Genomic DNA, 14,264 nt, shown 5'->3' with positions numbered 1-14,264 from the left:
TAATTTAAAATCTGGAAACATTTATAACCATTGGCTCCTCCAGTTAAAAAGGGGGGAATCAGGTGGGAGGCAACTGACAAAAAGGCTTTCTCTCCCCCCCCCCCCATAAATTGTCTGCCTATTCATTTCCAGGCCCAAGTCACTTTAATGTTCAAAGTCCTAAACGACTCAGGCCCTGAATATCTGAAATGCCGTCTCCTTCACTACAAATATGATTGACAGCCCACACCGGTCAAAGTGGTCCACAGGGGGTGGAGGGAGTCAGGATCTGACCTGTCGGCCAGATCCAGCTGCCAACCCCGGGGATAGATGACCAGGGAAGCCTTCTGAAAACGCCTCCCCGTGGGAGCAGAATGGGACGGGCGCGACGGCACTTTCCCCTCTCATGCCATTGGGCCTGCTCTCTCTTAGATAAATTGCCCCCACCTCACTAAACAACCCTTTACCCGAAGGTTTCTTCTCCTTTCTTCTTAAAATTCTGCCCCAGGGTATCCTGTGGGGGGACCTTTGTGAGGGGATAACTAGTAAGTTGGGAGCCTCAGACAGGCCTTCTTTAAATAAAAAATAAAGGTTTATTTAAGGCAAGATAGTATATAACACAAATGGGTTAAACTTAGGTTACTTCAGAAATACAGTGTGGTTTCGCTTTAATTCGTCCTCAGTTGTTTTAGCGTTATAAGGTTTGGTTCCTTTATAATAATAATAACAATAATAATAATAATTTATTATTTATACCCCGCCCATCTGGCTGGGTTTCCCCAGCCACTCTGGGCGGCTTCCAACAGAACATTAAAATGCAATAATCTATTAAACATTAAAAGCCTCCCTAAACAGGGCTGCCTTCAGATGTCTTCTAAAAGTCTGGCATAGTTGTTTTTCTCTTTGACATCTGGTGGGAGGGCGTTCCACAGGGCGGGTGCCACTACCGAGAAGGCCCTCTGCCTGGTTCCTTGTAACTTGGCTTCTCGTAGTGAGGGAATCACCAGAAGGCCCTTGGCACTGGACCTCAGTGTCGGGGCAGAACAATGGGGGTGGAGACGCTCCTTCAGGTATACTGGACCGAGGCCGTTTAGGGCTTTAAAGGTCAGCACCAACACTTTGAATTGTGCTCGCAAACGTACTGGGATACTTATACGGTGATACTTTCTTTCAGTTATCCATCCCCTTTAACAATCCTGCTCCTGAGGTACTTTAAGGAATAGACCGAAGGGCTCTCCACACCCCCTCCCTTCACTGGCTCCAGGAGTTTCTTCTTTTCCTTAGAAAAATCTCTCCCCTCCAGACTAGATTTGAGACCCAAGCAGGCTGTTCCTTTCCAGCTCCTACTTCTCCTGGCTCAACCTCTGTCTCCCAGTAAAATCTATTCCCTCCTACAGGACACCACACTCTGTCCTTCACAATACGCTCAGAGCGGAAGCTGTCCCCACCCCCCACAGAACCAACTCTTTCCCCCATTAACTCTTTTTACCTCAACCTGTCTCCCTACCTATCTCCCAACCTCAATTCCAACCCAACTCAACCAACCCTCTCAACTGTCTCTCTTCAAATCCTCTCCTTTTAAACTCTCCCTCCCGGAACCACAGCCAATCAGAGGCTGCCGCTCGTTAACCACCTGCTAGTGGGGGGGGGGAGAGAGAAAAGAAACACTTGTTGACCCAACCTGTCCAGCAAAACCAACTTTTCCGTCACACAGCACAAGATGATAAGACAAGATGGCTACCTGCCCCCAAGGCCTTCAATCCGCTGCCTCTCCTTCGGGAGCTCAGGCTTGTGATCCTGAGTCACTTCCACAGCCCGGATGAAGTCGTCCTTGGGGTCGTCTTGGACTCCAAGCACCACACCTGAGTCGCCGACGTGAGCCACGTACATCTTTGAGCCCCGGATGATAACCACGCTGGCGGTCGTCCCGGACGTGCTTGGCAGGCCCGTCATGGTCTTCGGCCACTCTGCTGCAAAGGGGGGGTGGGGAAAGAGAGAAAGAGAGAGAGAGATGAGAAAATGGATTTTAACTTAGGCACAACATCCTGAACAAAAACCACAGGCATAAACCAAGCCCACAGATATTCATTACCTGAAGGGGTCAGGTGGCCTTGGTGGCCCAGCTGCACCCCAATATGGACAGGGATAATAATAATAATAATAATAATAATAATAATAATAATAATAATAATGTTATTATTATTATTATTATTATTATTATTATTATTATTATTATTATTTATACCCCGCCCATCTGGCTGGGTTTCCCCAGCCACTCTGGGCTGCTTCCAAAAGAATGTTAAAATACAATAATCTATTAAACATTAAAAACTTCCCTAAACAGGGCTGCTTTCAGATGTCTCCTAAAAGTCTGGTAGTTGGTTTTTTCTTTGACATCTGGTATGAGGGCGTTCCACAGGGCGGGTGCCACTACCGAGAAGGCCCTCTGCCTGGTTCCCTGTAACTTGGCTTCTCGCAGTGAGGGAACCGACAGAAGGCCCTCGGAGCTGGACCTCTGTGTCCGGGCAGAATGATGGGGGTGGAGACGCTCCTTCAGGTATACTGGGCTGAGGCCGCTTAGGGCTTTAAAGGTCAGCACCAACACTCTGAATTGTGCTCGGAAACGTACTGGGAGCCAATGTAGGTCTTTCAAGACAGGTGTTATATGGTCTCGGTGGCCGCTCCCAATCACCAGTCTAGCTGCTGCATTCTGGATTAGTTGTAGTTTCCGGGTCACCTTCAAAGGTAGCCCCACATAGAGCGCATTGCAGTAATCCAAGCGAGAGATAACTAGAGCATGCACCACTCTGGCGAGACAGTCCGTGGGCAGGTAGGGTCTCAGCCTGCGTACCAGATGGAGCTGGTAGACTGCTGCCCTGGACACAGAATTAACCTGCGCCTCCATGGACAGCTGTGAGTCCAGAATGACTCCCAGACTGCGCACCTGGTCCTTTAGGGGCACAGTTACCCCATTCAGGACCAGGGAGTCCTCCACACCTGCCCGCCTCCTGTCCCCCTCACTTCTGTCGCCTAGGCTCTGGTAACCTCTCGGTTAGATTACCACAACGTGTTTACACATGGGGCTGCCTCTGAAGACAGTCCAGAAACATCAGCTGGTGCAGAATTTGGTGGCCAGGTTGCTCACCGAGACAGGACGGTTTGAGCTGATCCTGTTCCGACTGCATTGGCATCCCATTAGCTTCCTGACCCAATTCAAAATGCTCGTTTTGACCTATAAAGCCTTAAATAGCTCAGGACTGCAATACTTCCGAGGACCGACTCTCTCCATATGAATCAGCTTGGACCCTGCAGTCATCATTTGAGGCCCTTCTTTGTGTGCCTCCTCCACAAGAAAGGGAGTTTTCTGCAGCGGCTTCTTATTTGTGCAAGGAGGTTCGTCTGGCACCTTCATTATATATGTTTATGTGCCAGGTGGAAACCAGAGCTGTCAACCTTCCTTTTTGTTTGCAATGGGAAACGGCACTGGAATAAGGGGATTTCCCGCCAAAAAAAGGGAAAGTTGACAGCTATGGCGGAAACGTTCCTCTTCAACCAGGCCTTGGGCTGATTAACATTTATCCTTCTAAAAGTGTTTTTTTTGGGGGGGGGAGGTTATTGCTATTTTTGGTTTGTTTTTATGATGTGTTTTGTGTGTTTTATCTTATATTTTAATGCTGTGAACTGCCCTGAGGCCTTTGAATGAAGGGCACTATACTACTACTACTACTAATAATAATAATAATAATGGGGAAAGTTTCTCAGCATTTGGTCTACATTCCCTTATTTCCAGAAGCTGCATTCCAGCAGTGGGCAGGGCCAGAGTCAAAAGCACGCGAAACCATGGAAGTGACTATTCCCCATATCCAGTGGGTCAGTTCCCAAACTCAAAGGCCACATGCGCACCATCAACTTAAAGCACTAGCATGTGACTCTGAAAAGCGATGGCTTCTGCCACCCCTAAATAATTCTGGGAAAGGCCGTTTGTTAGGGGTGCTGAGAGTTGCTAAGAGATGCCTGTCCCCCTCACAGAGATTCAATTCCAAGAATTCCCTGGGAATAAGGCTTGTTAAACCACACTGTGGCTGCAGGAGGGGGAGGGGAGGTGTCTCCTCACAGCTCTCAGGAAGGGGTACAGCGTCTGCTCCACGTGAGGAAGGCCCAAGGGTCAGTCCCCCAGCATATCCAGGCAGGGCCGGGTGAGACACACACACACACCCCTGCCTGAAACCCTGGAGAGCTCCTGCCAGTCAGTGTGGACAATATTGAGCTATATGGACCAATGTTCTGGCTTGATATAAGGCTACTTCCTACATTTCCCAACTCTTCTGAGACACTGAGGATGCCTTGGGGGGGGGGGGGCGGACACAACATATACACCACAAATATCACTGCACCACGAGGATTAAAGAAACAGCAGCACAATGAACTGTGTACAACCACAGTCAGCTCACGGTCAAATCTGTTTTTTGTTTGTGCCCATGCACACACAGAAGGCATGCTTAAACACAGAGAGCCTTTTCAATACATCTCTCCTCTCCCCTACACGCACACACACACACACACACAGGACAGATTTTTGCAGCCCCTTCTCTCTCTCTCTCTCTCCCCCCCTCCCCCTTGCGAACCAAATACGCTCAGAGGAACAAAGGCAGGTCCCTCCCCTACACCCCTGAGCCATTGGCCAGGGAGCAGAGCCAAGAGTGCATCAACTGGCTGCAGCACGTGCCAATTTCCAGCCAAGGTTCGAAAGCCCAGCTGCCAGGAGCAACCCTGGGTCTTGACACTGATTTTAATCCCTTCGCTCATTCTTCTGCTCTGAATGCCCAGCTGCTGGGAATCACAAGTGGGCAGATTCGCTGCCACGTTCTTGACCTGCTTGCGGACTTCACACAGGCAACTGGGTGGCCGCTGAGATGCTGGGCTTGGTGGGTTTTCGGTCCGATCCACCAAGGGTTCTTTTCTTAGGTTCTTATGATACGGAATTAACAGCAATGTACGGCCCCTGTCAGTCCTGCCTAAACCCTGATTATTATCAATATTATTATTGCAAGTATTTTATTTATTTAGCTATTATCTGCATCCCACTGGGTAACAAAGCTGAAGGCAAGATTCTCAATACTGCACCCAAATCTACCCCGTGAGTTCACAGTTAAAGTGGAGATTTGAGTCCAGCTCTTCCAGATCCAACTCTAAAGCACAAGGAACTTCCAGATCCAACTCTAAAGCACAACTCTTCTTCTCACAAGGAAGCTTATTCTGTTTCCCTTGTTCAAGTTCTGCATTATATTTGAGCTTTTCAGGCAACGTAAAAGCTACTTCTTGAACTTTTAGTGGAATATAGTGCAAGTTCAGTGCTAATTTCAGTGTTATTTCTTTCCAGGAAAAGAAAAATCCATTTGCAAGTAATATGGAAACGGGTTCGAAACTTGCACTGTAGATTCGGAAGTGGCTTTCGGCATCAGGCGAAAGCTCAAATACAATGTGGAAATGAACCGTTAGGGAAATGCCGATAAATAAAATGCCTGCAAATGGGGGGAAAAATCAGGGTTTGGGCAAGAATGACAGGAGCTGTACTGTACAGTGCCGTTAATTTAGGGTCATAAGAAGCAAAGAAGAGCCCTGGTGGATCTTACCAAAGTCCAGCATCACAGTGGCCAAAGGGATGCCTGAAACTTTTTCAGACCATTGGCCCATCTATTGTCTACACTGACTGGCAGCAGCTCTCCAAGATTTTAGACATTTTGATCGATTCATCAGCTACACCTTGCAAACCTAAGCATGACTGCAGTCTTCCCGACATGCAGTGTTCCCTCCCACCAAGCTCATTTATATCCCATCATTCTTCTGTGACCTGATTGCAGTGCCCCAAGACCTCGATATGCCATTGGCCGCTGAAGGCTGCCATTTTACTTTCCCATGGTTCCCTGGTGCCACACTACACTGAGCGCGGCCCATGGCATTGTGGGGAATTTGAAATGGCACCTGGAGAGGCTGCCACTGGATAAACTTGCAGCCAGGTGAAGGGATGGCGAAAATAACATGGGGGGGGGGACGCTACAGAAAGCAACCTGATATGGCCCTGGTGCTATCTTATGTAGCCTGAAAAACCAGGAAAATGGGTAAGAGAAACAGACCCGAAAATGGCACACACAAACACACTCCGGTTCTGCTCTGCAAAACAATTAAGGAAGGAAATCTGAAATTTGACAGCCACGCTCCATTCTTTATGAGAACCGGGCATTTGCAATCTATATTTCGGACATTCCCCTTGTTGTCACTAATTCAGTCCAGGCCTGTTTCCTGGCTACAACAAGCTGTAACCAATTTTGGCCATACCCTGTTTTAACAAAGAGCTTACAGGGGGGTTGGGATAGGGGAAGGGAGAGACAAAGGCTGGAATGCTAACCCCATTTTACCTGGAAGCCCCACAGGGCTTACTTCTAGGTAGGCACATGGAAGGATTGCAGCCCAAGTGACGTGAGGAGAAAAGGGTACAATCTTATTAATGGAGAGGAGCTTAAAATGCACAAATGTTTCCTTTCGTGATATACACTGACAAAACAGGCTATTAGGATATTCTGGGGTTTGTACTTAATTTTTTCTTCATTTCCACACATATCCAGATTCAGGAACATTACCCAGCTTTCACGCTGCGAACCCCATCACATTTCAGGATCAAGGGGATAAATGACCACAAATTTCAAATAATGTACATTTTTTTAAGGAAGAAAAAAGTGAGAAGGCAGAATGAGCAGTGAAACAGCTGTAATGCAGAATTAAGCCTGCAAAGGGGGGGGTTAATTGTGGTGGAGTATACAAGGTGACAATGCTACACATATTTATACTGGGAGTAAGTCCCACTGAAATAAGTGGGACTTTATTTTTATACTCATATCTCACCTTTCCTCCAAAGAGCTCAAGACAGCGTATGTGATTCCCCCACTCCCCCAGGTTGGTTAGACTGAGAGATGCCGACTGGCCCAAAGTCACCCAGTGAAAACTTTGTGGGGCTGAGTGGGGATTTGAACCCAGGACTCATGGGTCCTACTGTAGCCACTACAACAAACTTGCGAGTGCCTTAGAAGAGCACCTCTGGGGTGTGATTACAGGTGAATGCAGCTATGGACTAAAAGCACAAGCAATCCAAAATATCGGAAATTAACTGAAGAGTTACTGTATTTTTCCGTGTTTTAGACTGTATTTCCCCCCCAAATTTATAAAGTTTAAAATTGGGGGTCGTCTTATACATGGAATGTTGCAATTAATTAATTATTAACTTTGGGCTCAAAAAACCAGGAGTCGTCTTATACATGGGGTTGTCTTATACACGGAAAAATACGGCAACTTGAATAGACTCTTGTCAACCGCCCCAGTGCCTCTGCATTCATTGACCATGTCAGGCATGAGGAAACCGTAGACTTTATAAGCAATCGTGCAGCTCTCTGGGATGTTGATGGGCTTAATGCCATCAGCCCCAGCCAACACATTCAAGGATGATGGGAGCTGGAGTCCAAAAACATCTGGACAGCCACAGGTTGCCCACCCCTGGCTGAAAGTTATATGAAACCACAGGTCAACAGTTCCACACGAAGAGGAGATTCTGCCTATTCACAGATGTGTGCGATTACTTTTGTAAGCGAGGCCCAGTCAACGCTTCCTCTACACATGAAGTCCCAGCTCTGAAGTCCGGTTCCATTCATGTGTTCACCTCAGTGATTCACAGAATTTGGCACCAAGCAAGCCGGAACAGAACTAAGGCCCAAGCCAACATACACTCCCCATTTGGGCATACTCCTCCCTACTTGAGTGTTCATAAAACTGGGCCACAATTCTGCAGGTGATTAATTTCAGAATAAGCCCCATTGGGTTTAGGCTGCCCTTGGGAAAGGGGCTATAACTCAGTGGCTGAACATTTGCTCTGCATCCAAATGTCTCAGGTTGGATCCCCAGGTAGTAGCGCTAGTAAATATTCCTGTCTGAAATCCTAGAGAGATGCTGACAATACTGAGCTAGGTGCCAGTGCTAGAAACAGGTACCGTAAATAAGCTAATTACCAAAGGGCTCCTTAAACCTGGGTTACGGTCAACACAATTAAATGTCTAAGCACCATGGGGGGCAGTGAGATTTATTATTATTATTAGTTTCATTTCTATACTGCTTTATAGTTTAGACAAAAAAAAATCTCAAAGTGGTTTACAACACATTAAAATATCAAATAAAATAATCCAGAATAAAACAAAGCCAAGCCTCAAGGAAAATATTTCAGATCCCTCTCTAATTGACATTTTGCTTTCCCCATATTTATTTATTTATTTACCTACTTAATTTATGTAGCTGCTCCATAGCAGGAGGAATCTAGGAAGCCCATGTTAAAGTGTTGGACTAGGACCTGGGAAATCATAGAATCATAGAGTTGGAAGAGACCACAAGGGCCATCCTGTCCAACCCCCTGCCAAGCAGGAAACACCATCAAAGCATTCCTGACAGATGGCTGTCAAGCCTCCGCTTAAAGACCTCCAAAGAAGGAGACTCCATCACACTCCTTGGCAGCAAATTCCACTGTCCAAACAGCTCTTACTGTCAGAAAGTTCTTCCTAATGTTTAGGTGGAATCTTCTTTCTTGTAGTTTGAATCCATTGCCCAGTGTCCGCTTCTCTGGAGCAGCAGAAAACAACCTTTCTCCCTCCTCTATATGACATCCTTTGATATATTTGTATTCCCACTCAATGCAGTAGGACACATTTCCTAGGCAACACACACATGATCCGGCTACCTGTCTGAATATGCATCAGTATTGGCAGGTCATAAATCCAGACAACAATCTATTATCAATACTATTTTTAATTTAAAAAAAAACCCTACACAATCCTATCCAATGTATGATGCCTAAAAAATATTTAATACAAATGTATGGCCTATAACAGCAACCCAAAATAATGCTATCCAATTTAGCCCAAGTCAGATTTAATCAGGATCTGTCTTCCCTTATGTGAACACTACGGAAAGGAAGTAAAAACCTGGAGCTGCTTTAATTCCAGGAAAGGGAGTGTCATAGAAGATGCTCCCCAAAACACACACACACACAATGGAGGGAGCCCCTCTGTCCAGGGAGTAAGCTTCATTGAAAGCAAAACAATTAAATACTGTAACAGAAATCAGTAACTCAGTGAGAGCTACCTCTGAAGGAGGCGTGAACAGGGGAGGACTTTGAAGCTGGCACTATAACACTGTATGGCACAACATCCAGGATCTCCCTGAATCCTGTAGGACTTACTTCCAAGGAGACCTGCACAGGTTTGCAAGAAAAAGTGCTGCCATTCTGGAAATCCCACTGGATTAAACCAGGAAGATGACAGCGGGTTGAATCTAGTGTTATGTTCTACTTAGAGCCACTGAAATCAAAGGGGCACGACTAAATCAGGTCTATGTCTTTCAATGGGCAGAAGAATTTAGTTGGGTACATCCTTAGACAACTCCATGGCAGTTAATTCTGAGACGCTGCCCTGCCCTTAGGGGTGTGAGGCTTTTGCTCATATACCTGGGAGCATGCATAGAAGACAAACACCTTCCTCCTGAATAAACCTGCATCTATCCGGAGCTGCAGTTGCAATCCGTACCCTACTTACCCGGGAGTAAGCCCCACTGAACTCAAGCATGGCAGGGTTAGGACTGCGTTGTATAGTAGGCAATCCGAACCTCACTTATGGGAGGAGAGGGGGTAAGCCCCACTGAATTCAGTAGGCCTTACTTCTGAACAAGTATCGTTAGGATTGCGCCGTTACTCCCAAGTAAACTCCGGCGCACAGTCCTGCCATCATCGTGCACCCATTTAGTTGGCTGCAAGGCAACCCCCGCTGACTACAGTATACTGTGTAGGGGAAAGCAGCGAAGGGGGGAGGTAAACAAACAAACAAACAAACAAACGTGGGGGCAAACAAACAAACAAGGCGACGGGGGTGGGGTTTACAAGCAGCGAATTGCAGCAGTAACTCACGCAGCTTCTTCCACATGGCCCGGTGGCAGGCGAGGAATCCCTTGCGGAGGGCAGCGCAGACGGCGGCCGGCTTGTGGGATCGGAAGCCCTTCTGCTTCTTGATGAAAGGCCAGAGGTTCTCCCGGGCGAAATGGGCCGCCTCGCGCCCGCCGTGCCCATCGCAGACGGCGAAGAAGGCCACCGAGCGGTCGCCGCCGCCGCCATCATCCCCGCCTAATGCTCTGCCGCCGCCGCCGCCGCTCGCTGCGCCCATCCCCGACGCCGCCTCTGGCTCGGGCTCGACCAAGATGCGGGTGACGTCCTCCATGTATTTCCTGCCGCCTTGGTCCGAGAAGAGGCTCACCCCCAGCGAGCAGGGACCCTCCATGCGGGGAGATCGGGCCGCCCCCTCTGCCTCCTCCGACTGGAACCAGGCTGCTGCTGCCCCCTCCGCCCCCCCACCTCCTTCCCCCGCTTTATCCCTTCTTCTCCTTCCCTGCTCCCCAGAAAAGCTTAGAGGTGATCCGCGCTCGGCTTCTTTCTTTTGATGCCCCCTCCTCTCCCCCCCCCACCCACCCAATCAATCAACCTCTCTCTTTCTTTCTCTCTCTCTCTCTCTCTCCCGGCCGGCGGTGACTTTATTGTTTATGACCGTCGGAGGAAGAGGAGGAGCCGCGGCGGCGGCGGCGGCGGCAGAGGCGCTTGCAGGCGCTGTCCAGGCATGCCCTGTTCTGGTTCTCCCTCTGCCCCGTCTCCCCTCCGCGCGGGCGGCTCGGAGCGCGATGTAGCAAAAGGCGGAACAATCGCCGCTTCCGATAGAACGCCGGGGAGGTTCGACGTTCCAAGGGAGGAGCGGGGGCGCGCGCCTCGCGTGCACGAGCCTCCGCCTCCCCCACCGAAAAAGGAAAAAGCGAGGCGCGCGGGGAGGGAGGCGCGCGCAGAGGACAGATTTGCCACTTCTCCCTGTTGCTCCTTCCTCCCACACGCTCACAAACTCAAATCTATTCATGTGTGCTTTTTTTTTAAGGACCTCCTTGTAATCTAGGCAGAATATTGAATGGGTTGGCGGTTACAATGTTGTTAGTATTTTTAAATTGCTATATATTTGGTCGTTGGATTTGTTAGTCGCTTTGCCTTACCCCAAGGGCAGCGCAAAACGAAACAAAAATTGTTGTTGTTCAGTCGTTCAGTCGTGTCCGACTCTTCGTGACCCCATGGATCAGAACACACCAGGCACGCCTATCCAAACTCATGTTAGTAGCTTCGAGAACACTGTCCAACCATCTCATCCTCTGTTGTCCCCTTCTCCTTGTGCCCTCCATTTTTCCCAACATCAGGGTCTTTTCCAAGGAGTCTTCTGTTCTCATGAGGTGGCCAAAGTACTGGAGCCTCAACTTCAGGATCTGTCCTTCCAGTGAGCACTCAGGGCTGATTTCCTTAAGAATGGATAGGTTTGATCTTCTTGCAGTCCATGGGACTCTCAAGAGCCTCCTCCAGCACCATAATTCAAAAGCATCAATTCTTCGGCGATCAGCCTTCTTGATGGTCCAGCTCTCACTTCCATACATTACTACTGGGAAAACCATAGCTTTAACTATACGGACCTTTGTCGGCAAGGTGATGTCTTTGCTTTTTAAGATGCTGTCTAGGTTTCTCATTGCTTTTCTCCCAAGAAGCAGGCGTCCTCTAATTTCGTGACTGCTGTCACCATCTGCAGTGATCATGGAGCCCAAGAAAGTGAAATCTCTCACTGCCTCCATTTCTTCCCCTTCTATTTGCCAGTAGGTGATGGGACCAGTGGCCATGATCTTAGTTTTTTTTATCTTAGTTATTTTTTTGACAAAAATAACCCCACATTAAAACCCAGAAGGGAAAGAAATGCGTTAAAAACACCCCACACACTTCTCAAAAGCCCTACAGATAAAGGACAACCGAGGGCCCTGGTTGTAGAAAGGTTTTGTCTGGCGTTTATTTTATTTTATTTTATTTTATCGTTGTACTCCGCCTTGATCCGTTTTTACAGGACTCAGGAGTGCAGGTTATTGAATTCATAAACAAAACATTAACATTCCATTATTAAAGAGTATGTTTTAATTCATGTTATTTTTTCTGTAATTAATATTTGTTATGATGGATTGAGGTATCATTATTAAAGCATGCTTTAACTCGTGTTATTATTTTTCTTCTTTAGTCAATATTCAATGTTATAATTTATGCATGCATTGTTCAAAAAGTGGCCTTTTTGGAAAACGTTATCGCAAGTTGTTCTTGATCATGTATATATTTATTCAATAAAGTTTTCTTAGACTTATTTTTTTTAACAAAAAATGTTTTAATTCAGGTTAAAAGGTGTTTGTATTTGATTTTTAAAAATTATTTTAATGGCATAATTAATTCATATTCATGAACCTATCTTGGCAGGGTCTCTGCCTTTAACTTCTTACTTGTGCTATGGTAACAGCATATAACAAAAATATTTAGAAATTTGAATTTTAATAAAATTGTAATCAAAACAATAGGGTAGGATCCAGACTTAGCCATATTTAGAGTATTGTATACTCATGGCAACACTCCCCCCACACACACACATTAGACTACAACAGGCTCCAGAAATTGTTAGTCTTATGACTGTATTGGCCTTGTTACATACATAGTGGTTAGAATTATGGACTGTGAAGAGCTGCAATATGTTTTATGTGCCAGTGACACAGGGCCCTACCTTCCAGTTAAAATTATGATAATTAAGCTTTGGTATAGTTGACAACAGTCCGCCCTGCTTGCATTTAATTTCCCTCTGACCAGACTGCTTGCATTTTTCACAACTTTGTGTGTGTGTGTGTGTGTGTGTGTGTGTGTGTATACCAGCTAATTAGGCATGGATAACACTCCATGCATCTAATGATGTGGACTCTCTTCCACGAAAGCCTATTATGCCATAATAATACGTAATTCCCATTGAGCTCAGTGGGACTCCCTTCCCATGGTCAATAGATGTATGATTTCAGCCTCAGTCCTTAAGATGTTCGTTACAGGAATTTCCCTGAACCACCCAGTTCCACAGACAGGACACACACATGCACACACACTTGAGTGAAGATATTTCTTTCTCTGTAGTGTTTCTGTTATAAGTTCATATAGGGTTGATCGTGTATCAGATCTAAACCGTTCCACTTGTTCTGCACTATCGAAGGGGAGAGGCCTGGTGTGCTCACAGGGCAGCCATAATCCCTAGACGTACCAGCAAGTCCACAGTGGAGCCGTGCCAGAGGATGTCCCCACTCAAAACTGCCCGACGATGGGTGATTTGACCCACCACCTGAAAATGGATTGAGCCATTGAGGCTCAATCATTAGGACACTCATTAGCCCAACCCAGGCAGGGCAGGAACTCTGGAAGACTCTTGTTTTGCAGAAATGTGTGCCTGGGAGGGGTCCAAGGAGGGATGACATAGGTGCCAGGACACTCAGGTTACCACCCTTGACCCTCCCAATTTGTGATGTAGTTGTGATGTATCTGTGATGTTGTAATGATGTAGTTTGGGGGGTGTAACTTGGGGGATTAGTAACTAATAAAGTCTGGGGTCTTCTTTTGTTAAGCGCTTCCATTTTGCTCCACCTGGTGGCGGGTGGGGGTCCTGTCGCGACAGTCTTTAATAAAGACCAAGCCTACTGGCTGCTGTTTTGTTCTGGCGTTCCTGGCTGGTGTCCTTGTTTTTTTTTTGTACAAGGGAGCCCTCAGATTTCTCCTTTGACATGTTACAGTCAAAACACTTTGCTTCTTTATCTTTTTACCTGAGGTTCTGTAAATAACAGGTTCGACAGGTCTCTATCCAACAGGTCTTGCAATCAAAAACTAGACAAAACACAGGAAGGTTTGTAACTTTGCATCTTACCTGTCTTTGTCACAACCAGAAACTTGCATATAAAGTGTGTTGAAAAGTGACCTGAATATCTCACAAGTGCTAGATACCCTTTTATTTTATTTATTAAAATGTATATGCCGCTGAATAAAAAATATATATCATAAGTGGTTTAACTTTAAATGGTTCGAAATGTTTATTAAAAAATAGCAATAAAAACAGACTTTAAAAAAACTGGTGACATAATACAGTTAACAAAATATAGATAAAATCAATGATTTTTTAAAACAATTGAACATAGCAAGGTTTCACATCTGAGTAGGCTTACCTAAATCAAAAAGTTTTAAGTAGGTGTCAAAAAAATTTTTTTAAGGTGCCTGCCTGGTAATAATAGGGCTGTAATGTTTAATTAGTTAGCTTGGTGATTTTTGCGACGGGGCAATATGAGGAGGG

At 46.4% G+C, this 14,264-nt stretch overlaps 1 protein-coding gene across 1 annotated transcript in view; it reads right to left on the bottom strand.

Moving 5' to 3' along the window:
• Positions 1-10,392, bottom strand: part of PPM1D (protein phosphatase, Mg2+/Mn2+ dependent 1D) — a 32,304-nt gene extending 21,912 nt beyond the window's left edge. The window contains exons 1-2 of the mRNA XM_033171581.1: positions 9,974-10,392; positions 1,721-1,949 (exon numbers count right to left, since the gene is read on the bottom strand). Coding sequence (XP_033027472.1) covers positions 1,721-1,949; positions 9,974-10,340 — 596 coding nt within the window. The 5' untranslated portion in view covers positions 10,341-10,392. The remainder of the gene's footprint in view (positions 1-1,720; positions 1,950-9,973) is intronic.
• Positions 10,393-14,264: the final 3,872 nt, after the last annotated feature.

The sequence above is a fragment of the Lacerta agilis genome, chromosome 15 (assembly GCF_009819535.1).
Source record: "Lacerta agilis isolate rLacAgi1 chromosome 15, rLacAgi1.pri, whole genome shotgun sequence".
Lineage (NCBI taxonomy): Eukaryota > Metazoa > Chordata > Lepidosauria > Squamata > Lacertidae > Lacerta > Lacerta agilis.
This window is presented reverse-complemented; position numbering and strand designations above follow the sequence as displayed.